This window comes from Jaculus jaculus, chromosome 3 (assembly GCF_020740685.1).
Source record: "Jaculus jaculus isolate mJacJac1 chromosome 3, mJacJac1.mat.Y.cur, whole genome shotgun sequence".
NCBI lineage: Eukaryota > Metazoa > Chordata > Mammalia > Rodentia > Dipodidae > Jaculus > Jaculus jaculus.
In genome coordinates this window covers 108451013-108477065 of record NC_059104.1, presented here as the reverse complement: position 1 = coordinate 108477065, position 26053 = coordinate 108451013, and the positions used below count along the sequence as shown (strand labels likewise).

At 40.3% G+C, this 26053-nt stretch overlaps 1 protein-coding gene and 1 pseudogene across 1 annotated transcript; one reads left to right on the top strand and one right to left on the bottom strand.

Annotated features, from left to right (window-relative positions):
• Nucleotides 1-2122: 2122 nt before the first annotated feature.
• Nucleotides 2123-15310, top strand: LOC123459460 (probable ATP-dependent RNA helicase DDX10). Its single transcript, XM_045146081.1, has 6 exons — nucleotides 2123-2139; nucleotides 5756-5857; nucleotides 9529-9617; nucleotides 10192-10256; nucleotides 12477-12565; nucleotides 14534-15310. Exons 1-6 carry the CDS (start codon nucleotides 2123-2125, stop codon nucleotides 15180-15182), a joined length of 1011 nt encoding a protein of 336 aa, XP_045002016.1. The 3' UTR covers nucleotides 15183-15310.
• A 6816-nt stretch (nucleotides 15311-22126) lies between these two features.
• On the bottom strand, nucleotides 22127-22735 carry LOC123459297 (annotated as a pseudogene).
• Nucleotides 22736-26053: the final 3318 nt, after the last annotated feature.

Here is a 26053-nt window from a genome sequence, read left to right as displayed (position 1 = left end):
TTACTTGAGGTGAATAATTATGGGATTGTTTGATGATAAGGAATAACAAAAAATTTCTATGAATTCTGTAAAACTGTACCTTTCTTTTTTTTTTTTTTTAAATTTTATTTATTTATTTGAGAGCGACAGACACAGAGAGAGGGAGAGAGAGAGAATGGGCGCGCCAGGGCTTCCAGCCTCTGCAAACGAACTCCAGACGCGTGCGCCCCCTTGTGCATCTGGCTAACGTGGGACCTGGGGAACCGAGCCTCGAACCGGGGTCCTTAGGCTTCACAGGCAAGCGCTTAACCGCTAAGCCATCTCTCCAGCCCAAAACTGTACCTTTCTTGAAGTTTGTTCTTGCATGATGTGATCAGAAAATAAAAGACTGAGGCTAAGAGCTGTGGGAGAGAAAAAAAAAAAAAGAAAAAAAGAGAGAAAGACGGAAAAACTCAGCTGCCTTCAGCATTAACCTGTCAGCTTGCACCAGAACTTGACTTCGAGTCGTTATTTCGCCGCTCCCTTCGGGGACCCTCCTTCAAGCCAAGGCTGGACCCCGACAATGCACTTCTTGAATCTAGATTGTGAACAACCCTGGTTAGATCTTATTCAAAGTATCTCATAGAGGAAGAGATGGCTCAGTGTTTAAGTGTGTTTTCTGAGCAAGTATGAGAGCCTGAGGGGGCCTAAAACTGCCAGATCCTGATTCTGTGTAAGTAGCTGGGTGTGGCCATTCACACCTGAAATCCCAGTCTTACAAAGGCAAGCAGAGAGCAGGGAATCACCTGGTATTGTGAAAAATAGCAAGATCTGGTATCAGTAGGAGACGCTGGCTCAAAATGAGAACAGGATGAGTGATGGAGACGGACACTAGAATTCTGCTTCTGCATGCATGGAGTGCTGCAAGGGCACCTACCATGGCTCACACAACACCACACCCACACTCATTCACACCACGTTACACACATGAATACAAGCAAAAAAAAAAAAATCTCATAAATGAGGGTCCTGATGGTGGTTAATACCATTCTTTCCCAGAGACTTCGTTAGTGTTTTTTCTACTTATTTTACTTGTTCTTTGATAATTCCATTAATGAGTTGTTAGTATTTTCATGAGGTTTGATCTAAAAAAACTTTTTTGAGAAAGGGTGTCATGTAGCCAAGGATGACCATGACTTCTTATTCTCCTGCCTCCATCTTCCCAGTGCTCAGATTATAAGTATGTGCCATCATGCCTGACTTGTCAGGTGTGGGGGTGGGGGATTAAATTCAGCCAGGGTTTTGTGCATGCTAAGTGTACACATGAGACCAGGATGAGTGCTATGCCAGCTGCTACATTCTCAGCCTTTTCTCTCCCCTCCCCCCACCCAAGGTAGGGTTTCACTCTAGCCCAGGTTGAACTGGAACTCACTCTGTGGTCCAAGGTTGGCCTTGAACTCAAATGTGGTTTGATTCAGATGTCCCCCACAAACTTGGGTGTTTGGGAGGTTTGGTTCCCCAGCTGATGGCAATTGGAAATTAAGCTTCCTGGAGGAGTGTATTGTTGGGGGTGGGCTTATGGGTGTTACAGCCAGTTTCCCCTTGCCAGTGTTTGGCACACTGTTGTTGCTATGGTCCACCTCATGACGGCCATGGGGTGATGTCCACCCTCTGCTCATGTCGTCATTTTCGCTGCCATCATGGAGCTTCCCCCTTGAGCCTGTAAGTCAAAATAAACCTCTTGTTCCCACAAGGTACTCTTGGTCAGGTGATTTCTTCCAGCAGTGTGAAACTGACTGCAACATTACCTCTGCCTCTTGAGTACAGCACTACCCTTGGCCTTTTTTTCCCTAGCTGTTTTTTTTTTTTTTTTTTAAGCCAGAACAACCCATTTGCTATCTTATTTCTGTATCATTGAGTTGGTTGTGGCTTTAACAATTTCTGAACTCTAATTAGGTTAAATGAATAAATGAATGGAAACATTTAACCCATAGAACAATCTTGTGAAAAGAGTTTTCTTACTGGGAAGCACTTACCCAGGGATTTTGAGTTGAGGTGTATCTAAGATTAGTCCTTTGAATCAGGACTTGGATTGATACTCTGGTCTTTCTGACACACTCTTGCCACAGTGCTTAACTCCAGCTGTTTTAACTTAGTTGACTTTATGGTTGATGATGAAAGGTAAATACTTGGAGGAAGATGGTAGATGTTGTTATTTAAAATTGCTGCAACTTGTGCTCATGAAGGTCAACGAAAATATGTTCATGCTCCTTATTTCATCTAAGAGATGATCCCATTGTTTATATGCTCTTGGTAGAGTTGAATGCTTTCTGTCTTTTCTGTGTGAGCTCCCCAAATCCTTGTTTTTGGCCTGTTTGCTGGCTGTCCATGTAGTACCTGTTACCCAGTTTTTCTTTCTACTCATTTTATGGTATGTAGGCTTGGGTTGTAACTGTTGAGCCTATTGTGAAATAACCATGTGTTACTACTAAGGTCTTAGGCTGTTTGTCTGTAATATTTCCAAACATGCCACAGTCTTCTCTTTTTTCAACCCAGTTTAGAGTCTCTAGTAATATGTGAGTCAGATGCTCTTTTCCCTGAAGTTGCATGTCCTCCTTTGTACCTTGTTGTACAGGAGGAACAAATTAGTTGCACTTGGATTCTTTATGGTGATCTTTCTGTGTCTTCCTGACAAATTGCACTATTTGTCTAAAGTGACATGAAATTTTAATGATGGTAACCACAGGTAAGTGCTGAGGCATAGGGAGAAATGAAGGTGACACAGGGCCGAGAAGAGGAAAGCTGTGGAATGGCAGAGTATAACCAGCAAGCATCTCCTCTTTCCCACCTCTTTATGATACTTGTATTGCAAACAATGGCAAGCTTAGTAATAGTCGAATTGTAGGATTTTAGATCTTAAGAGGGGCCTTGACTCAGTTTGATACTGTATAAGAAAATATAGTAAGTAGTGATTTGCACAACTAGTGAAAGTTAAAAACAAGCTTGGAATATCCAGTTCATGCTTCTGGTGGCCATTTGCTTCCAGTTACTACTAGGACACCATATCATATACATTCCTTCTAATCTAATAGTTCACATAAGGAATTTAATTATATTGGTGGTACTAAGAGTGCTACAAAAGGCTAAGGTTGCAAATGAATTCTATGTTTGTGATAAATTTATTTTTAATCATTCATATGAGCAAGAAGCAATAGTCACTACATAGATGCAAGGCCAAAAGACATAGTCGTCCCAATCTTCTAAAATCACCTTTCAGAAATTTTTTTCACTTACACTTTTGGAGGGATACCTTTTTTAAATTACAAAGTTAATTTTTCTAAATGGATCCTTTGATAACATGACTTGTAACATGGAGAACTAGGCTGACATAAGTGAGATTAGTTTAGCACTGTAAAGGGCCAAAACATGACAGTACTGTAGTTGGAGGTATGAGTGGGCAAAATTTAATGGATAGAGACTCAAATGGAATGAAGTTGATGTGTTGCGGAATCTGAATTGGACTAAACATTATTGGTTTTATTTATTTTTTAATTTTGACAACTTCATACATGTGTATTTTTACTGTATTCACACACCATTATCCTCTTTAGGCTTCACAGGCAAGGGCATAACCACTAAGCCATTTCTCTAGTCTACCTTTTTTTGTTCCTTTGTCATGGAGACTTATTCAGGTCTTTACTGCCATCATCTTACATGTGGATGTGGCTGCAAAGTTTGGAAAACATTTTTAGAGACATCCTCTGGTTTTGTCTTTATAATAACCCTTCAAGATTGGCACAATAGACAGGTCTGGCCTGGATTGAGAGTGAGGAAACTGCTAAGTACATAGTTTGTCTCTGTGCCTCGTTCCTATCCTGTATATCTGAATGCCAGAGATCAACATCAGGTGTTTTTGTTGTTTGTTTGTTTGTTTGTTTTTGAGGTAGAGTTTCACTCTAGCTCAGGCTGACCTGGAATTCACTATGTAGTCTCAGGGTAGCCTCATACTCACAGCGAACCTCCTACCTCTGCCTCCCATGTGCTGGGATTAAAGATGTGCACCATCACGCCCCAGAACAGGTGTTTTCCTTAATCACTCTGCCCCTTATTTTTTGAGAAGGGCTCTCTCAGTGTTCCTGTAGATCACCTGTTTGGCTAGACTGGCTGTAATAAAGCCCTAGGGATCCTCCTGTCTGCCTTCCCTGCCTGGTGTGTGGCGCTCTACCTGGGTTTTTGTTGTTTTAATTTAGTTATATGTATATGTATGTATGTATGTATGTATATGTGTATGTATATGTATATATAATCACAGGTTATGCTCTTACCCCTCACCCTGCTCCTCTTATCCCGTGGGCCCTCCTCAGTGGGGTCACAAAGGTATTCCTGGGGTGGGGATTAGGAATAGAAAGACTGCTGTCCCTCAGGGTAGTCCTACTTTGTGGCTCTTAACAATCTTCCTGCCCTCTCTTCCACAATGATTCCTGAGCCATGGCAGGCCTGTTGGCAGTCTGATTTGGTGATGAGTTCTTTGTAGCTTCTGAATTTTTGCTTGAATAAGTTTGTTTGATTACTGTGTCTGTTACCATCACCCTGGAACTGGTAGGCTAGCAGTAAGAGTAGTATTCATGTCAACACTTCCTCTGCCATTTCTTCTGGACCCTGGCAGATGTTGTAGAGGTGTGCCTGGGATTTTATGTGGGTGCTGGTGCTCTGAATTCAGGTCTTCATGGCATGTTGGCAAGCACTTTATCCAGTAAGCCATCAGTTTTATTGCTTATATCTATCACCAAACACTATGGTATCAGTAAACTATATGCAAGTAGCCCAAGAACCTTAACTTCAGGAAGCCATATGGTCAATGTCAGCACAAAGTTCTAAGGTGTAGCATTGAGTAAGACTTTCTTGGAGGCAAGTGTTTACCTAAGCAAAGATCCATTTCTTCAAAGTGATTTCTCTGAGCAGTTTTATTTCAAATGTATTAGTAAAATTCCTAGGAAGTTGAATTTATTTATTTATTTATTTTGGTTTCTCGACGTAGGGTCTCACTCTGTAGCCCATGGTGACCTGGATTTCACTATGTAGTCTCAGGGTGTCCTTGAACTCATGGTGGTCCTCCTACCTCTGCCTCCCCAGTGCTGGGAGTGCACCACCATGCAAGGCGAATTCGTTTATAATTGAGGCAAGTCTTACTGTGTAGCCATGGCTTGCCTTGAACTTTTGGCAGTCACCCCCCCTTGGGTTCCCAAATGCTGGAATTATAGGCCTGTGTTACTGTTGCCTGGTAACTTATTTAAATATATTAGGATGTGATGTTCATGAAGTAACTAATTTTATTACAGTCCTCTAGTAGTTTGAATGAAAAGTAGTCTCCTTGCTATATGGGTCTAGATCATTTTAAGAAATTACCTCTAGAGCTGGATCTGATGTTGTACAACTATATTGTCATCACACAGGAGGCAGAGGCAGGAGGATCTTAAGTTCAAAGCCAGGTGGGGCTCCTGGAATACTATATTGAGATTTAAAAAAATATATATATATAACTAACTTTTAACTGCATTCTTCCTTAGGAGCTAGCTCTAATATTGAGGCACATGCAGTGTTAAAGTCACCAATAACTATAGCAGATGATTCAATTTAATTTGACCTGAGGTAGCCAGAACCTTACCTTTCTGTTGTCAAAGATTATCAACTGCTGTTCCTATTGACAAATTGAGTGAGCATTATTTCATGTTACTGTTCGTCTGACTGTGCAAGTGTGAAATGCAGGTTGCGCTGATGCTTCTTGTGGTTTGTTCAGGTACAAAGAGGATGGAGAAGCGTTGTTAATTTTGCTCCCCTCTGAAGAACAAGGGATGGTGCAGCAGCTTCCCCAGAAGAAGGTACCTGTGAAGGAAATCAAGTAAGAGCTACTTATTCTTAGGTTATTCTTAGGAGAGTATGAGCATGCAGTCATTCAAACTGCATTTTAGGTTCAGAGAAAGTAGAGGGGATGTACAGAGTTGCTACATGTTCTCTGCCCTACACATGCATAGACTTTCCATATTGGCATCATTCAATAGATTGCTATATTTGTTACAGTTTATCAACCTCCATTGATCCATTTGTGTCATTCAGATTCCAGAGCTCACATAGGGTTGTTGGTGTAGAATATTGCATAGGGTTATACACCTGTGTAATGGCATGTGTCCAGTGTTACAGTTTCATGGATGATGTTTTCATTGGGTGCCATAGAACATCCGTTTGTGCTTATTCATCCCTGTGCCCTCTTACCTGTAGTGACCACTGGTCTTTTCATTGTCTGTTTCGTTTGCCCTTTTAGAAGATCATATGGAATATGCATTGAAACTTTGTCCTTGTCTTTACGCTTCATTTCTTTTTGGTGTGCTGAGTGATGCTCTATATTGTCCAGATATAATAGTTTATCCATCCACGTACGATAGAGCATTTTGATGAGTTACAAGTTTTGGCAATGATAAATAAATATCCATGGTGCAGGTTTTTGTGTACACATACATTTTTTTCCCTGTAAGTAAATAACAAAGAACATAATAACTGCATTGTTTGTTAAAAAGAATTTTCTGAGACAAGCCCAACAGAGTGGCCTTTTGTTATTTATTTATTTATTTATTTATTATTTATTTACATGAGAGAGAGAGAGAGATAATGAGAGAGTTGGCACACCAGGGCCTCGGGCCACTGCAATCAAGCTCCAGACACATATGCTGCCTTGTGTGTATGGCTCATCTTACTGGAAGAGCTGCCCACTTTGGTAGGAGGTCTTCCTCTCTCAGTTAGTACCTGGAAACACACTCACACATTTGCCCAAGAAACGTGTCTCGTACTTGATTCCTAATCTGATCCAAGTTGATAAAAGAACTTAACCTTCACACTGTTCTTCTGAGCTCATAGCAGAGATGTACATTAAGTTCCATTCCACAGCTGTAATCCTACCTATTTGTGAGGTAAAGGCAAGAAGCTTGGACTATGGAGTAAAGAGTCTTAGTGAGACCATGCATCAAATAAAAGGGGGCTGGGGATATAGCTCATTGGCTACTATGTGCAAAGCCCTAGGCTCAACCTTGATACTGAAAAGGCAAAATATAATGGAGCTTTACTCATAGCATTCTGTGGTTGACTCCAACCTGCATACCCAAATTTTCAAAATTCTACCATAAACCTGTTCCAAAGGTTTCTGAACACCACCATCCCATCAAGCAGTTATACCACTGATCCCACTTCTGGCACCAACCCTCCATTAATTATCTTTTTGTCAATACTGGAAAGATCCATCTTAATGGTGGTATTTTGGATATGGTTCCAGTTCATCATGGCAAGGATTTTGTGTCTGAGTGGAGTAGTTCCCATAATGGTGGATAGAAAACAGAGAGAGTGCCTGAAGTAACTATCATGAACAAAGTCCAGATAAATGAGTTCGTTCATGGATTAGGCAGGCCCTCTGTTGTAATTAACATTGTAATTCTTGACATCATTTAGATTTTCTGTATTCCTTTGTAGGGATGTTATACATTTAAAAATACTTATATCTGTGATCCCATGTTGAATTTTTTATTGACAGTTTTCAAACATGTGCATAATATTGATGGATTTTTTTTTTTGTTTAAAGTGTAAAGTCTGTCTAGAGTTTATGTTTTTGCATGTGAGTGTCTGATTCCAGCATCCTTTGTTGAAAAGATTAACTTGGCACCATTATGCTGCCTTTGCTCCTTTGTCAGAGATCAGTTGATTGTATATTAGTGGCTCTATTTCTGAAGTCTTTCGTCTTTTGCTTTTATTTATTTATTTATTTTGCAAATACTACATGTCTTTATTACTATAGCTTTATAGTACTTCTTGGGCCTGGAAAGTGTCAGTCTTCCAACCTGTTCTGTTCAGTATTGTGTTGGCTTTTCTCGATTTTGAGCTTTTCTGTGTATAGTCCAGATGTATTTCTTGAAACCCACAAAATAACTTGTTGGTACTCTTGGCATGCGATGCTATGCTTGCCTTTAAAACAATTATTTTATTTTTTATTCTTGTTTTTGTTTATTTGTTTTGTTTTGTTTTTTGGGGGTACAGTTTTGCTCTCGTCCAGGCTGACCTGGAATTCACTATGTAGTCTCAAGTTGGCCTCAAACACATGGTGGTCCTCCTACCTCTGCCTCCCAAGTGCTGTGATTAAAGGCGTGTACCACCACGCGATATTCTTTATTTTTGAGAGAGAGACAGAAGGAGAAAGGGCCAGAGAGACAGAGACAGAATGGGCATGCCATGGCCTTTCAGCCACTGTGAATTAAATCCAGACAAGTATGCCTCCTTGTGCACGTAGGCAACATTGCACACTTGCCTCACTTTTGTGTCCAAGTTATCTGGGATCTGCAGATTTGAACAAGTGTTCTTACGCTTTACAGACAAGCACATTAACTGCTAAGCAATCTCTCCAACCCTATGCCTGGGTTTTTATGTGAGTGCTGGAGGTCAGACCTCACACACTCAGGCTCGCTCAGTAAGTGCTCCAACCTACTGAGCCATCATCCTGCTTCATCTGCCACTTTTTTTTAAAGTGGGTTTTTTTTTGTTTAAACAGATGTTAGGAGACTTAAAAGAGATGGAAAAGAGACTCCTGGAGAGATGGCTCAGTTGGTTGTTGCTTGTCATGCAAGCATGAAGATCTGAATTCACATCCCCAGTACCCATATAAAAACCTGGACCCTGTGGCATGTGCTTGTAACCCCTGTCCCAGGGAGGTAGAGATAGGATCCTTGGGGCTTGCTGGCTGGCTAGTCTGGCTGGATGCTGAGCTCTAGATTCAGTGAGAAAACCTCTCTCAAAAACTGAGAGTAGGGCTGGAGAGATGGCTTAGCGGTTAAGCGCTTGCCTCTGAGGCCTAAGGACCCCGGTTCAAGGCTCAGTTCCCCAGGTCCCACGTTAGCCAGATGCACAAGGGGGCGCACGCGTCTGGAGTTCGTTGGCAGTGGCTGGAAGCCCTGGCGCGCCCATTCTCTCTCTCTCCCTCTATCTGTCTTTCTCCCTGTGTCTGTCGCTCTCAAATAAATAAATAAAAAATGAACAACAAAAAAAAAAAACAAAAACTGAGAGTAATTGAAGAAGACACCCAATATCAAACTGGCTTACACAGGTGCTTGAAGACATGTGCATGTGAACCTACACATACATTTGCCTATACACATGTGAACATGCATACATATATGCACACACACTACATGCATATACACACACACAAAACTAAAAAGAGATGGAAAGGAGAACTTGTAGTGCCATGAAGCATTGAGGTTTAAAAGGATGACACCTTTAGAATGACATTATTTGGTAGGTTGTTCATTTCACAGGACCATGCTCTCCTACAACTAAACATCTGTGGAATTCATCACTTGGGTTACTTGTACTAGGGACATTGAAGATGTCTTATTTGATTTGCCTAGAAATAATTGGGACTGTGGCTAGATATTTGGAGAATGGTTGAGAATGTAGAAGAAACAAATTGACTGTGGGTTGAATTCTTGAGGTCAAAAGATTGTTACTTTTGTTTTGAAATTTTCTCTAATCAAAAAGGAAATACCTAATCCATACCTCCTTAGCCTTCTTACTCCCAGTTCCCATTTTGCAGGAGCAAAATGAATCAGTCAGAATCAGGAAAACAAGTAAAGTTGGAAATGTAGAAAATTAGACTATTTTAAATAATTCATATTTTGCTGTAGCCTCGTTGAGGAAAATTTTATGTAATGTTTTTGTTACATCTACTATCTAGATAGGTAAATCAGAATTTATTTATTTGTTTTAACTACTTGTTTATTAAATGAAATTGATTTATTTGTTTGAAAACAGAAATACAAAATTTACATTAGTTTTAACTTATTCCATTTCATTTATTCATTTTGAATAATTTGAGTAATTGAAGCTATTTTCAAGCTTTAGAGAATTTAGAAGCAATCACTACTAATATGCTAATCTGGGTATCTTTCATTCAGTCAGCAGGGCTATTTAGGAAAACATTTCTTTTCTCATGTTGTCCTTAATATGCAGGTAAGTCAGATTTTATTTTATGTAGTATTGATCTATTCGGATCATAGGTAAGAAATACTATTAAATATTTAAAAGTCATACTGAAGAATATAGGGAAATATGCCATATTGTTTATTGCTTCTAAAATTGATTTCTTTAGGTTAACCACTTTCTTTTTTATTTAGTTAAAAGAATCAATCCAGAAAAACTAAGATGTGCAGAAGAAATTGGAATCCTTTTTAGGCCAAGATCAAGATTTAAAAGAAAGAGCTCAAAGGGTAAGTTATCTTTGAGCTGTATTATTTAGGGTGGGGAGGTGAAATAATTAATGAAATTAAATTTCATTAGTTTTTACTACCTTGGCATTTACATCATCCTGCCTCAAAGGTAAGCCGGTGTCATTTTAAATAAATAGGTCTAGATTACTCTTGAAATTTCAAAAGAATTTCCTACAGTAACGTGTACATCATCTTTTCCAAAGCATAGGGAAAATTTTCTCTTGGACAATTTTTAGTTGTTTAGTGGCCTGATGTTTACTATACTTGATAAGTTTAACTTCTTATTTCTTCAGTAAAATTTCAATAAGTTCTGATTGTCTTTGTTATTCATTTCTTTTAAAAATATTTATTTTTATTTATTTATTAGTTAAAGAGGTAGAGAGAGAGGGAAAGAGGGAGGGTGTGCCAGAGCCTCTGGCCACGATAAATGTATTCCAGATGCATGCGCCACCCTGTGCGTCTGGCTTACTGGGTCCTGGGGAATTGAACCTGGGTCCTTTGGCTTTACAGGCAAGTGTCTTAAATGTTAAGCCATCTCTTTAGCCCTTGATTGTAAGCTATTCTTTTAGTTAATGAAGTTTAACAGATTCTTTGAGAAAGGGACTAATGAAATAATTTTCTTCTGTGCTTTCTAGTCAGTGTCATCTTCATATCAACAAATAAGAGTTCCTGTTATGAAGCTCTGCCTTTTCTGCTGCTGTATAGTGTTCTTCCATGATCTTTGCTTCTCTCTAATCATATCAACAATGAGCTAGATAGTAAGAATTCATCAAGTAGAGGAGTTGGGAAGAAGAAGGAATGAGGAGATGTGGAATGATGTGGATGGAGTAGCCCAGGTGGAGAAACATTGAATTGGTAGGCTAAATGGATTAAATATACTTTAGAAAAGTTATTTGTAATGCAGTACTTGCTTAGGTGTATTTTAGTATCTGTTAATTTTAAAAGTTGACAAAGGATCAGGATATGTTTACTTCTGGCTTGTATAGCTGTGGCATGAATGTAGTTTCATTTTGTTTTTATTTTTTAATTTTTATTTATTTATTTTACTGGTTATACACATTTATTGTTATAAGATGAATTTATACATACATATGACAGATTTATGAAAATGTCTATGGGATAGATTCATATATAAACATGTTCATATAAACATGCATGTATGTTTGAATATATACATACGTGTATAAATGGAGATAATATTCACTTTGTTTTTAAAATAAATGGAAGAAAAACTTTTCCTGATTGAAGGTAAGTTATATGAAATTATCACAAAATAAGCTCCAGTAATGTTTTTGTTATAATTTAGTTCAGTTTTAAAGTGAGATTTAATTTAATTGCTAAAATTGTCTTTTGACTACTACAGTAATATTATCAATAGGATATATTTATTTTTACTGACTGCATTCTAGAAAATATAATACGTGTTCTATATGTATTTTCTCATTGTCATAACAGTAATTAGAAGGTACAGTTAGTATATTTTTGATAGATGAGAAAAACTGCTACTTAGAAAACTATGAAATTAAAAACTAAGAAATTTTCTCAGCTAATAAGATCCTATCTGTATTACTCTAATGCTTATCTTGTTCCTCTTGTACTATGTTGAAACTGAATACTAAGTAATAGGTTGGGCTTAGGAAGGAAATGCTTTGTGTTGGGCTGCTTGATGAAAACAAATGCAAAATTTAAAATAGAGAGTTGAAAATGATTGTTTGTTTGTTTGTTTTTTTATTTTCTGTGCATGCCAAGTGTTGAGAGCTATGCTGATCTATTAAGGTTTCTCCCTGTGTTTTTGTCTGCTCTGAGTTGCTGGGATGAACATTTAAACCAGATACAGTTTATGGGAAGAAGGGATTTATTTCAAGATTTATAAATCCAAAGGGAAGTTCCATCAAAGGTGGGAGAAGCTGGCTTCCTTTCATAAATGCAAGTAGAGAGAGTGCAGCAAACAGCTAGCTCCATAAGCTAGCATAGCAGAGCTGAAAACCCCTCTGCATACCTTTTGGCTGGAATTCAGATCTGTCCCCAATGACAACACCCCCACCCCCCCCTGCTTGGGACTGAAGCTGCAAACTCAATTTTAATGAAACTCCTGAGTTCATGGGGGACATACTTTCAGACTACCACATGTATATACTGAATTTAAGCCTTTTCTTAGTTTTCTATTTTGGATTAACGTTTTTAGTGTCTGTTAAATAACATTTACATTTTATTTTACAGTGTTTTGTCTCCTATATACGTTTAGTATATCTTATGAAGCACAAAGAAGTATTTGATGTGAGCAAGTTACCTATTCCCGAATATGCACTGTAAGTATTCATGATACAGTTATGAAATAAAACTAGAATTATCATCAGTCTTTTCCTCTGAGAGTCCTAGTTAAAATGGATGGAAAGCCATGAGCATGGATAACCTGTTTTTTCTTTCGTTTTTTTTTTGTTGTTTTTGTTGTTGCCTTGTTTTTATTTACCAGTTCCTAGCTTTGTCATTTCTGAATATAATTTGTATTTGTAACTGCTTTTTGTGTTGTATGTGAACTTCTGTTGTGACTCTGCTTGTTCTAGGTAGAATATTGGCCAATGTGGAGAAAGGTCTTTAACACAGCAGCTCTTACTTAGGAGCTGTCTTGTTGTTCCAGACTCCATACATGTCATGCTTTCCATGCTGAAGACTTGCTTTTTACAATGCTAGAGATGGAAAAAATTAAACTTGAGCTTAAGTTGTTAGTCAAATTTACCTTTGCATTTTTAGTTTTTGTAAAAAATGAGATGTGAAATTTCCTTGAAGCATGTAATTTCCATAAGAAGCCCTGACACATACCTGAAATCCCAGCATTTTTGAGGTGGAAGCAGGAGGATCAGAAGTTTAGGGACATTCTCAGCTACATTGTGAGTCTGTGAGCATATGAATGTTTGTGTAATATGGTCAGAGAAATCTTCTGATGGATACACGCTCATGCTCCTAACCCCTTCACTCATGCCCGTGATGATGGTGATGGCAGGAAGTGCTGCCATAGTTGCCTGTTTATGAGTTACTTCCATTGTGTCATGCCTGCCAGTAAACCTACTACCCCCTTTTGTAAATAGAAAACTTAGGTCGAGGAGACTAAGTAACAGTGTTCATCTCACAGTTCATGAAGTCGAATCTTAACAGTCCTGTTTGAGTCTCTGCTTTTCAACACTGAACCTGTTCGGTTTTGATGTGATTCACATACAGTAAAAGAGCAGTGTGTCTGTGTCATACCATTAGCTATTTTCTAAAGCTGTCTTTGCTTTAAGATTGTATTTCTAGTCCATTAGTGGGTATTTAGTGGAGGTGATTAATGTTGGTCTGAGAAAGAAACACCCAGTTTAAACAAAATCTTGGTTTTCTTTCTCTTTGTTTTTCCATTCATGTATGGTGTGTGTGGTGTGCATGCCTGTGTATGTGCTTGTGTGTGGACATGTACATGTGGAGACAAGTGTAGGTGCTGTCCACTACATTTTGAGACAGAGTCTGTCATTGTTCTGACAGTCCCCACTTAGGCTAGACTGGCTGGCTAGCATGCTGGGACAATCAACCTGTCTCTGCCTCCCCAGCACTGGGATTACAGGCATGCCCCATTATGCCTGCATTTTTATGTGGGTCCTGGTAGTCAAGCACTGTACTGACTTATTGCCTCAACTACCTTCTTTTTTTTTTTTTTCTGTAGTATTCTTAAATAAAGTTACTTTTTATAGCAATTATTTTGCCATATTCATTTGCAAAAGGATAGTTTAGGGGTGGAGGTGATACATGTTCTAGTTTATTCTTTGAAGAAAACTGTATTTTTTTCCCTTTGTGACCATGTCTTTTCCAATATATGTTGCAACTTAAAACAGTTTTTTTGTTTGTTTGTTTTTTTACACAAAGTACTTCATGTCGTTAGGTAATTTTATCTTTACAACAACTGTGTGATTGACCTGGCAGGTGGATGTTTTGGATGAGAGTTGAATTGGAAATTTGGTCTAGTACTTAAGCTTTGTTTATCTTGTTTCTATTTCAGTGCTCTGTATCTATACCATATTATCTCTCTTGAAGAAAAGGTGGGTTTCTAAATGCTTTTGACAAATATTCTGGGCTTTTTGGCTTGCCTTTTGCATCTTAGTCTGTCAGTATTGATGTGTTTCAGAGGAACTTTTTCTTATAAAAAAGCTTTAGAAATAGATCTCTATTCTGGAGAAGCTGTTCTATAACACCATAACTTACCATCTGCTATATACTGAGATAATTATTTTCATTATATTTCCCTTTCAAAGGTTTCTTGGTCTTGCTGTTCCACCAAGAGTACAATTTCTTCAGAAAAAGGAGAAACAGCCCACTAAAATATTGAGCAGGAGTCCAAAAACTGAAGAAACTCAGCCTTGGGCTCCCACCCTCACCAATGACTGTGTGGAAAATTTTAGAGCCTATTTGAGTGAGAAAATGTCCATTCTTCAGAAAAGTGGGAAAGTTCTAGAAAGGACAGAATACAGACTGGCTAATGGTAGTAGGGATGGAGAACAGGAAGAAGAGGAGGAGGAGGAAGATGAAGTAATGGAAGAGAAACTGAGCAAAGCAACAGGGCTCCAGACTGAATGTGTTCCCAAAGTTAATGAGACACAGAAGGTGAAGGAAGTTCCTGTGCGGTTCTTGGACAGAAATGATGAGGAGGAAGATGAGCCTGATGCTGATTTCGTGATGGTGAAGCAGTGTGACATGTTTGGTTTGTATCTTAAAGAGAATAAAGCATTACATGTAAGTTTGTTCCCAATGATGAGACTTCTGTTGTCCTTTCTTCATAGTGCTTGTCTTTGGGGAACTCAAAAAAAACAGAAACAAAAACAAGTGGACCTGGAGAGATGGCTGAGTGGTGAGTGGTTAATGGCACTTTCTTGGCCTGGGGTTGATTCTCCACTACCCAGGTAATAACAGATGCAGACAGTGGCACATTCATTTGGAATTCATTAATACTGGCAAGAAGCCCAGTCCATAGTCACTTTCTTTGTATCTCTTTGTCTGTCCCTCTCATCCCTCTCAAATAATTTTTTTTAAAGTATTATTATAAACAGCTGGGGGCTAGAGAGATGGCTTAGCGGTTAAGCACTTGCCTGCGAAGCCTAAGGACCCTGATTCAAAGCTCGATTCCCCAGGGCCCACGTTAGCCAGATGCACAAAGGGGTGCATGCATCTAGAGTTCGTTTGCAATGGCTGGAGGCCCTGGCACACACATTCTCTGTCTCTCTCTCTCTCTATCTGCCTCTTTCTCTGTCTTATCACTTTCAAATAAATAAATACAAATTAAAAAAAAAAAACAAAACAGCTGTGCATGGTGGCACACACCTTTAACCCCAGCACTCTTTAGGTAGAAGTGGGAGGAGTTTAAGGCCACCCTGAGACCACATAGTGAATTCTAGGACATTCTGAGCTAGGGTGAGATCCTGGATGAATCCATAGCTTGTTCCCTCTATTGGGGTGTTCTGATTCATAAAATGTAGGTCTCTCTTTTTTTTTTTTTCCTGCATTCATTGGTAGTTTCTGACATTTTTTGGTGGTTATGACAAAAACCTGCTTCTGGTCAAGTGTTTTGTCCTAGCAACAAGAAGGAAATCGATACAGTATCCCTTGTTAGATGTACTTTGCTACTGTTTTCTTACTTTTAGTTGTGTTTTGCAAAGAGCAGCAATATTAAATGTTGAAATATGTATTACCTTTTCTTTTTAATTTCTAAATATATTGTGTTGTACTGAAAGCAAAGTTGTCTTGTTTTGTTCTAGACATTTTTATATATGTTTTTAGGGTTAAAATTCACTTTTTTTGCATATGGGTATCCAGTTGATCTAGTACTTTCATTGAAAAGATTATGCTTTTTCCATTGAATTACCCTGATTCTTTGTTGAAAGTCAGTTGACTCTGTATCTATTGGTTTTATTACGGACTCAGTTCAAATCTATGTGGTTTCCTTCCACTAATAAGGTTAGAATAACCTTATAGTAAATCTTAAATCTAGTAGTGTGACTTACTTTGGCATCTTTTTTCCCGTAACTTTAAAATACACATTTTTTTAAATTTGTGAGCAGAAAGAGGTAGAGATAGATAGTAAGTATATGGGCACACCAGAGCTTTTTCCTGTTGCAAAGTCCAAATGGATATGATACCTTGTATATCCAGCTTTATGTGAGTACTGGGGAACTGAACCTAGACCAACAGGCTTTGAGATTAGCTAATCTATAAAGGTTATGTTTTTGTTTTTTGTTCCTATGACGGTAAACTTGAGATTAGCTAATCTATAAGGGTTTATTTGGCTCACAATCACACAGCTATATAACAGTGTGTTGCTGGCACTGGGTGAAGGACTTATTGTGTCATAAAATTGCAGAATACATGTATTTTTAATGAATTAATTTATTTCAGAGAGAGAATGGGCACTCCAAGGCCTCTACCCACTGCAAACGATCTAGATGCACATGCCACCTTGTGTATCTAGATTACATGGGTCCTCGAGATTTGAACCTGGGTACTAGAGATTTAAACCTGGGTCCTTACACTTCATAGACAAGCACCTTAACTGCTAAGCCCTATCTGCAGCACAAGTACATATTTTTAAGACCTTTTTGTCAACAATTTCTATACAAGTGTGTAGTATATATTGATCACCATCTTCTCTCATTATATCTTCTTTGTTCCCTTCCTTTGATCCCATTACACTGAATCTCTTCTTTCCAATGAATCCTTCCTTTTGACACCCCAAACTCTAGACACCTGTGCCTCCTTGTGCATCTGGCTTTACATGGGTACTAGAGAATCAAACCCAGCTCATTATTAGGCTTTGCAAGCAAGTGCCTTTAATGCTGGGCCTTTTCTGCACATTCCCCATTTGACCACCCTCATCCATGATGAAATGTCAATGGTCTCAATATGATATTGGTAGCATTATTCTTACTCCTCTAACAAAAAATGTCTCATGACCTAATGTAATTCCTGTTGCTTCTGAAAGGCCCCTTGTCCTGATCCCAGTAGCATGAAATTATTAAGTTTTTGATACATGTCCAATGAGGGTCACAAGAAGTATATAAGGTGACAACAGTATCATGACAGAAAGAGAGAGTACACAGGTCAATGGTCAGTCAGAGGGTCAATGCTAAATGACACTAATGGTTAGATGAGTTAAGATAAGATAAAGCTTCTGGCCTTTTGCCAGTCTGTGACTTAGGCATTGATGCTGCTACATTTTGACATACCCTGTTTTGTTGTTGCCATGGTCGTGGTGATAATAACAAGGAAATAGCAACTCTTAAGTAGGCAGGCAATTTGTTAAGCAACTTATTTATATTTTCTTAAAAAAGCCTGTGAAAATATACATACAAAGCTTAGCACAGAGCAACTTTTCAACAAATGTAGACTTTTACAATGATTATTATTAGCTTTGAAGAAAGAAAATAAAAATTCCTGCTTTATCGGGAGCAGGATGAAAACAAAGACAATTCTGACAGATTTTCAAAGGTAAAGGAGATGTAAAACCTAAAACCACTCAGCTCTCTGATCTTGAGCTGTAGAGCTGTGTGATTATAGTAATTCTGTGTGTATTGTCCATGAGACCAAATCAGTGGAGTCACTAGATGAAGGAATATATCTGCAAGAAGGTCCTTCCTTCTGCTCAAATGAATTAACTAATTGCATGCTGCTGGAAAGCATAAATACCTGAGAAATCCATGATACAAATTTGATACTTCTGTATCAGCACCCAGCTGTGTATGGCTGTGACTTCCAGGTCTGGTTCTCATGGCCTCTCCTCTAGGCCACAGAGGGCTGCTGAAGGGAATATATTTATATGAAGATTCAGCACACTGATATGAGCGTTTCTTCTTACAGTTCTACCACCACTGAAAACCCTTCCTAGACTGAGACATTGAGAGTAGAGTCTAGTTTTACTGATATATTCTCAAGGCCCAGACCTTAATGCAGGGTAGATACTTAATAAGCAGTACCCACTGTCTGGAAATGCTTCTCTCTTTAACTAGAGGAAATGTCACAAGCAGTTAGCAGGTAGAAAGTCTAGGAGGGTCATGTTGCTTTTAACCTCTGCAGGATGCCACTGCTCCCACCAGCTACTGACAGATCCTCAACCTTGACACCTTCAGTTCTGTGTGTTCAAGAACTCTGGTGCAAGTCAATCAGAAAGTAGTACTTTCTGGAAACCCTTTCTGGGCTGCACTACTGCCAGTGAGCCAAGATAGTCTACATCTAGACATGTCATTTATCAATGTGATTACTCCAGCACTGTAATAACTTATACTTTATACATTTTCTGCAACAGGAATAGCACACATTTCTGATGAATTGATGTCTATTCTGAGCTGATGTGGTGACACAAACTTTTGGCATTCTCTGTTGTAGAGTTCCATTCATGAGACACAGTGACAGAAGTGGTGCCATGGTGGAGCAATCATATAATAATAATTTACGAAGATTTACAAAGCATTATAGTACATATATGTCTAATGTGTACATATATATGTGTGTGTGAGTGTGTGTGCGCATAAATATATACCTACATTTGCTTTTTGATATGTGAATGCTTAGCGTGTGTTATGTGTGTGCATGTTGTATGCATGAGTATGTATAGATGTGTGCGCCTGTGTGCTTGTGTACAGAGAGTAGTGAAAGATATCAGTGTCCTCACCCATGATTCTTATGTTCTATTTCTCTGATCTGAGTCTCTCACGAAAGTTGGAGGTATTGTTTTTCAGCTAGACTGACCAGGGTGCACCAGCAATCCTCCTGTCTCTGCCCCTTCAGTGCTGGGGTTAAAGGTATGTGTGGACACATGTCTTTTTAAGTGGGTGCTGGGAATTGAACTAAAGGTCTTCATGATTGCACAGCAAGCACTCTTTTTTAAATTAATTTTTTAATTAACAACTTCTATGATTGTTAACAATATTCCATGGTAATGCCCTCCCTCTCCCCACCTTCCCCTTTAAAACTCCCCTCTCCTTCATATCCCCCCGCCCCAATCAGTCTCTGTCTTATTTTGATGTCATCATCTTTTCCTCCTATTATGATGGTCTTGTGTAGGTAGTGTCAGGCACTGTGGGGTCATGGATATCTAGGCCATTTTGTGTCTGGAGAAGCACGTTGTAAGGAGCCCTACCCTTCTTTTGGTTCTTACATTCTTTCCTCCACCTCTTCCACAATGGGCCCTAAGCCTTGGAAGGTGTGATAGCAATATTGCAGTGCTGAGCACTCCTCTGTCACTTCTTCCCAGCACGATGATGCCTTCTGAGTCATCCCAAGGCCACTACCATCTGAAAAGAGAAGGTTCTCTATTAGAAGTAGGAGTAGCATTAATATATGGGTATGAACATTAAGAGAAGTGCTTACTGGGCAATTTGATGAGCATAGTGTATACATTTAGCCCAACAGCAGCAGACATTATACACCAAGGGCTCATGATTACACCTGTTGTAAGTTTTCAGTATCAGGGATGTATTCCCTCCCATGAAGTGGGCCTCCAGTCCAATTAGAGGATAGTTGGTTTCCACCATGACAGACGTGCCACTATTGCACCCATTGGCTCATTTGGCCTGGCTGGTCAATTATAAGGCTTACAGTGTCTATCTTTTCTATCTGTTGCCTATTTATCAACTTGAATCTTGCTGGCTTTCTTAAAAATTTGAATAACCATTTTATATATTATAAACACTATTACATTCAATGCAAATACATTCTCAGTAAGCTGGAGCCAGAGAAGACTGTTGCAGATAATGGAGATTAGCACATGTTGGGCGCTTCCAAGCACAGCTAAGGACTGCTGGGCTGCAGGAGGCCACTCCCTCTGCAAGCCTTCTACACCTGAACTTAGGCTCTGCCCATAGCCCTGTAACTTTTGGCCAGTTGCCTAGGAAACTCCTTATCAGCCTTCACACAGCCCATCCCCCTAAGACCCTAGAACACCTAACAACCCCACTCCTGCCATTGCCTACATGCTGGAATGAATGATCTATATGATAATTAGGCATCAGAAATGAACCATAAGACCCTTCTCCCCACCCTCAGATGCTTAGAAACCTATTTCACTGACATTAAACTGAGAGAGCTGTTCACACCAAAACTCCTCCTGAAAGTCTTTTACTTTCACAATTTCACCCACCCTGGTTGGCTGGGCATCATTGGGGGACCATGACCGGCCCCATTGCAGGAACCCACAGCTGATGCCTGAAAAAAGACCAAGATGGACAGGGTAGGTGAGTGTTCTCCCAGAGGGATTTGGAAGACATTGGCCCATGTGTCCTTGCCTCCACATTTTTGTTTTGTTTTGTTTTATTTTGTTATACTTAAAAACAGTTGTATTTATATTCCACAGTTTGCTCAAAAACTTCTTTCTTATAAACTTTCTACAGGATGTTTTTTAAATTTTTTTCTCAATTTCTTTTAAATTTTCTTTTGTTATATTTATTTATTTGAGAGCGACAGACAGAGAGAGAAAGAGGCAGATAGAGAGAATGGGCACGCCAGGGCCTCCAGCCACTGCAAACAAACTCCAGACACGTGCGCCCTCTTGTGCATCTGGCTAACGTGGGTCCTGGGGAGTTGAGCCTCGAACCGGGGTCCTTAGGCTTCACAGGCAAGCATTTAACCACTAAGCTATCTCTCCAGCCCTTTTTTCTCAATTTTTATTAACATTTTCCATGATTATAGAAAATATCCCATGGGGGAAAATATCCCATGGTAATACCCTCCCCCCCCCCCACTTTCCCCTTTGAAATTCCATTCTCCATCATATTCCCTCCCCATCTCAATCACTTTCTCTTTTATTTTGATGTCATGATCTTTTCCTCCTCTTATGATGGTCTTGTGTAGGTAGTGTCAGGCACAGTGAGGTCATGGATATGCAGGCCATTTTGTGTCTGGAGGAGCATGTTATAAGGAGTCCTAACCTTCCTTTGGCTCTTAACATTCTTTCCATCACCTCTTCTGCATTAGACCCTGAGCCTTATAAGGTGTGATCGAGATGTTACTTAGTACTCTAGTCACTTCTTTCCAGCACTATGATACTTTCTGAGTCATTCCAAGGTTACTGCCATCTGAAAAGAGAAGATTCTGTACCCAAAGTGAGAGTAGCGTTAATATAAGGGTATAAATATTAAGAGAAGTGCTTACTGGGCATTCTGATAAGCATAGTATATACACTTATCCAGACATCAGCAGATGTTACACCCCTAGGTGCCATGACTACCCCTGTTTTAAGTTTTCAGTATCAGGGTTGCATCCCCCCCATGGAGTGGGCCTCCAGTCCAATTGGAGGGCTGTTGGTTTCCACCATGACAGACGTGCCACTGCTGCACCCGTTGGCTCATTTGGCCTGGCTGGTCAATTATAAGGCTTGCAGTGTCTACTGTTGATTATCTTCAGTGGTGGTATATCTTTCTCCCATTGAACTACATGTAGTATGGTTTCTTCCAGCTTTCTGTCAGCTGGTCTACATGGAGGAGGTTATCAGCTCAGTTCCAGCAAGATTTCTTGGCCTTGCAGCCCAAGTATGTGGAGTCTTCAGCCATAGGGTCTTACCATTGATTCCTGGTGGGAAACCAAGGGCGTCAGCAATGGCCTGTAATGTTTTGGGGGCATCAGGGACCTCCCCGGCCAACAACTCACTGGAGATATCCCATACCTGGCACTGAAAATTATCTAACAACGATCTATGGCTCCATTGTCCAAAACTGGAGGATTCCATATGATTTATTTGCATCCTTTTAGACTTTGATTCTACAGGATGTTTTTAACAAATTCTTCACATTGTGTCTTTACTGTGCACTTTGGGGAAATAGTTCTGTTTTTAATAGTTTAATTTGTACTAATGGGATGGTAGATAGTCACATGCAGTCCATGTGGGATTCTAATGTGACTTTTAGTGAATTTTCTGATGTGGACCATCCCTTTGATGCTGAAGATAATGCATCTGTGGAAAGAAGGGACTGTAGATTTGGATTATTGCTCTCTGCATCTTCCAGCTTTTCTTTGTTATCTTCCCAGTTAATGTGGAGCCTTGTGACTCTGGGATTAGATTCCAAAATGTTCCTTTGAAGCTTAGACAAGTCTGGTTTTACTAGTGGATTTTTCCCTTAATTGTGTTATATTCATTATTTACATAATAGCCAACTCTAATAAATTCTTGACCTTGATAGGTTCAAGGTATTAGCACAACTGTTAAACCTACTGCATCTGCATCTGGAATGAGTCCTGGGTTAGGTACATCAGCCTGAAACACAAACATGTGTCTCCTGACAGGTACAGGGCCCACCAAAACAGTCTAAAGCTTGGTTATATTCTTCGCTTTCTGCCGAGCCCATATAGGTAATTTTCCATTCCAAGCCTTCAGACAAGTCCTCGATGCACTTGTAGGTGATCTCAAACTGGAAGGGGTTGTAGAAGGGAGAAGGGTTGTTCAGCACCACCTCTTTGTTCACCTGAACCTTTGCCATGTTTAGAAGAAAATAAACAATGGGCGCAGGGCTGGTTGCCACACCATCTGGTCCTGTCCTGCACTGCAGCTGACCCCTACCCACCAGCCCCGCTGAGTGGAGCCATGGCATCTTGACAGACTTTTCCTTTTTAGGGCACTCACTCCACAGCACTTTCAGCTTTCCGAGGTCTCTAAACTACAGCCCATTCTGCTGGGTAAGTAGCAGCGTGGGCCACGATTAGCTGCCCGCGCTCTGACCCTCCTGCAGTGCAGACCTCACCAGCTGCCTGGACGTTTTTGAGGGCTGCCAGGTTTCTCTTTTTCCTCCTTTATTTTGGGGTTTGTGCCATCACATGTGGCCAGACACGACCACTGGCAACTGATGTCTCTTGGCTGAGGCCACTCTTTGGTATTGACTGAAGGCCAGCTGTCCTCTGCCTGGACACTGACAGTCCATTGGGTGTTGGCAAAAACCCTCTATTTCTTTTTCCTCCTTTACTTTAATATTGTCTTCCACCAAAAGGAATCACAGATTTCTGAAAGTTAAGGAAATTAAGCTCTCCCAGAGGGAGGTCGGCTTCTTTTGGGAAGTTCTCCAGGTCAACCCCTGGATGATTTCTGGGCATCCATGTAGCCCAGACATGTGGACCCACATAGTTTATCTGGCTAGGAAACAAAAAGTTCAGGAAGGAAATTTCCCCTCACTCCCTTTAAGTGGCAAAACTGCAAGCTAGCTTTGCAAGCACTCCGAAGCAGCTTGAGTCACAGTCAGGTGGCGGGCTCACACATGCCCAGACAATGGTGCCTTGGCCTGTGCAGGTGCCATGTCTCTACCTCTCTCCAGTGGTCCAGGTTGTTCCAGGATCCCCTCCCTCAGCCCCTCCTCCATGGGCCCCTCCTTTCCCAGCAGCTCCCCGGTGGTCCTGGGGATGCCCCCTCCCTTGGGATAGCTGGACTCAGGCTCCAGAAGTCATCTTGGCCAGTCTCGGCCATTACCTCCACATGTGCTAGACCTGACCCTGGGAGTGAGTGCCCAGGAGCTGGGCAGCTTATCTAAGGTATACATATGCAAGCCCTGCCCAGCCGCCACATTGCCAGCACCAAGGCACCAAAAAGTGGCAAAAAAAAATTGAAAGAGTTCACGTTTAACTAAAGCCTATGGTGAACTGAAGTTTTACTTAAACAATGCTGTACTTTTTTACAATCATAAATATAATTACTGAGTTTATGTTCTAGGTCAACTTCAAATTATATAGAGGATTATTGAAAACAACAGAATTCTCTCTGAAGACTTATAGTTTGTCAGGTATTTTAAAATAATTAAAAAAAGATTGCAATACCCTATTACTTAAAGGAGGACACAACTGACCTGACTAACCACGATTGATTGGACACCTTTGGGGGGACCACATCCCGGCCCCAGAGGACACAGGAACCCACAAGCAGACAGTTTTGTGTGTGCAGGAATGGCTTTTGGTGGGGAAGGGTAAGAAGAGGGTTCTGTCTCTTGCATGAGGAACTCAGCTGCTCTCACAGCTTTGACATCCATCGCTGATCCTACATAGCAATGTTGCCCTATGTTTCTGATTATAGGATCTGTTTTCTTAGTTGTTTTGTAGGCATCTCAAATCTATTATAAGTACAACTGAATTCATCAGATGTCTCCCTACCAGTTGACTTTCCAAACAACTACCCTATTGAGCTCTTTGTCTGAGCCAAAGGCTCTTGAAGCTGTTTCTCAGTAGGGGACAAATATCAGTGTCAAGAGTCACTCAAACAGGGCCTTGGAACTATCTCTGGAATTTCAGTCTTCAATTATAAGTCACATGTCTCAGCAGGGTGTGGTGGCGCACACCTTTAATTCCAGCACTCGGGAGGCAGAGGTAGGAGGATTGCCATGAGTTCAAGGCCACCCTGAGATGACAGAGTTAATTCCATGTCAGCCTGGACCAGAGTGAGACCCTACCTCGAAAAACCAAAAATAATAAGTCACATGTCTCAACTTTTGATTTAGGAAATAACCATACATACCAAGAAGACGGGCAGAAGAAGCAGTCAAGCTCATGTGTCATCTCGGCCCTTTCTGCAGGCCACTATCTGCTCCTGTGGCTGATGAAGGGAGCCAGGAGCAGCGAAGCAGAACAGTCCCAGGGAGACTGCCACGCAGATGTGACATGACAGTGGGAGCCAGGGACTAGCCAGCGAAACAGAAAGTACTGGAAACGATTGCTCGGAGCAGTTAGTCCAATCATATACTTATTTTCATATTTTAATTGTGACTTCTTTTCAAATTGTTTAGACAATAACTGTAGTAGCTACCATACTGATTTTTTAAAATTTTTATTTATTTATTTGAGAGCAACAGACACAGAGAGAAAGACAGATAGAGGGAGAGAGAGGGAATGGGTGCGCCAGGGCTTCCAGCCTCTGCAAATGAACTCCAGATGCGTGCACGCCCTTGTGCATCTGGCTAATGTGGGTTCTGGGGAATCGAGCCTTGAACCGGGTCCTTAGGCTTCACAGGCAAGCGCTTGACCGCTAAGCCATCTCTCCAGCCCCTGATTTTTTTCATCTTAACCTTGTGGCCCTTTCTGTTGATACTTAATTTCAGACATAAGCATATGAAATCAGAAGATGTGTTCCCTTCTTCCAACATCTAGCCTAGCAACCTTTGCTACCCATGTGTAGATCCAATTCCCTTTAAAGTCAACTGATGAGGGAATCATTAGCTGACAAACTGGGTTGAGTAGAAAATGCCTTTGAATGAAAATGAATATAAACTATGTCACTATTTCTAAGTCTGTAGGTTGTGAAAGGTGTAGTTAATGATATCTAAATGGAAACTTCCCTCCCTCTTGTTACTCTATTTTGCTCTCACTTTCTCTACATATGCAATGGGTCCCTAAGGAGGCTACTCCTCTTGGGGGAGCAGGAGCATGTTCAGGGTCAGGCTGAGAGCAAGCGCAGCCTTGGTACCGCCATGCAGTTCTCAAGTTTAGCTCTGAGTGTCATGTACCCTTGTGAACGTGGTGAACTTGTGGATATACACACGCACGTGGGTGTGGATACAGTGTTCTCAGCAGTAGACAGTTTTTACACTGTTTGACCGGATGATGACCCTGTTTCTCAAAAGCAGGATATGATGGCATGAAATCCACATCCTTACAAACCACACATCATTCCTACCCCAGAGCCCTGTCTCCAGAGAAGAATTAGAAGTAGGGTTTTGGGCCCAAGGAATTGTAATTATTTCTACAGATGAACTAGGATTTCCCTGTTTGAAGAGTGTCCTTGAATGGCGTTTTTCTCTCTTGGGGAGCAGTGTGGGAGTGAGGGG

Excerpts from the sequence above, each read along its gene's own strand:
- LOC123459460 (XM_045146081.1), top strand. Across the intron at positions 10,257-12,476 it reads TAAAAGAAAGAGCTCAAAGG|TGTTTTGTCTCCTATATACG; the intron begins GTAAGTTATCTT and ends TTTATTTTACAG. Across the intron at positions 12,566-14,533 it reads CCTATTCCCGAATATGCACT|GTTTCTTGGTCTTGCTGTTC; the intron begins GTAAGTATTCAT and ends TCCCTTTCAAAG.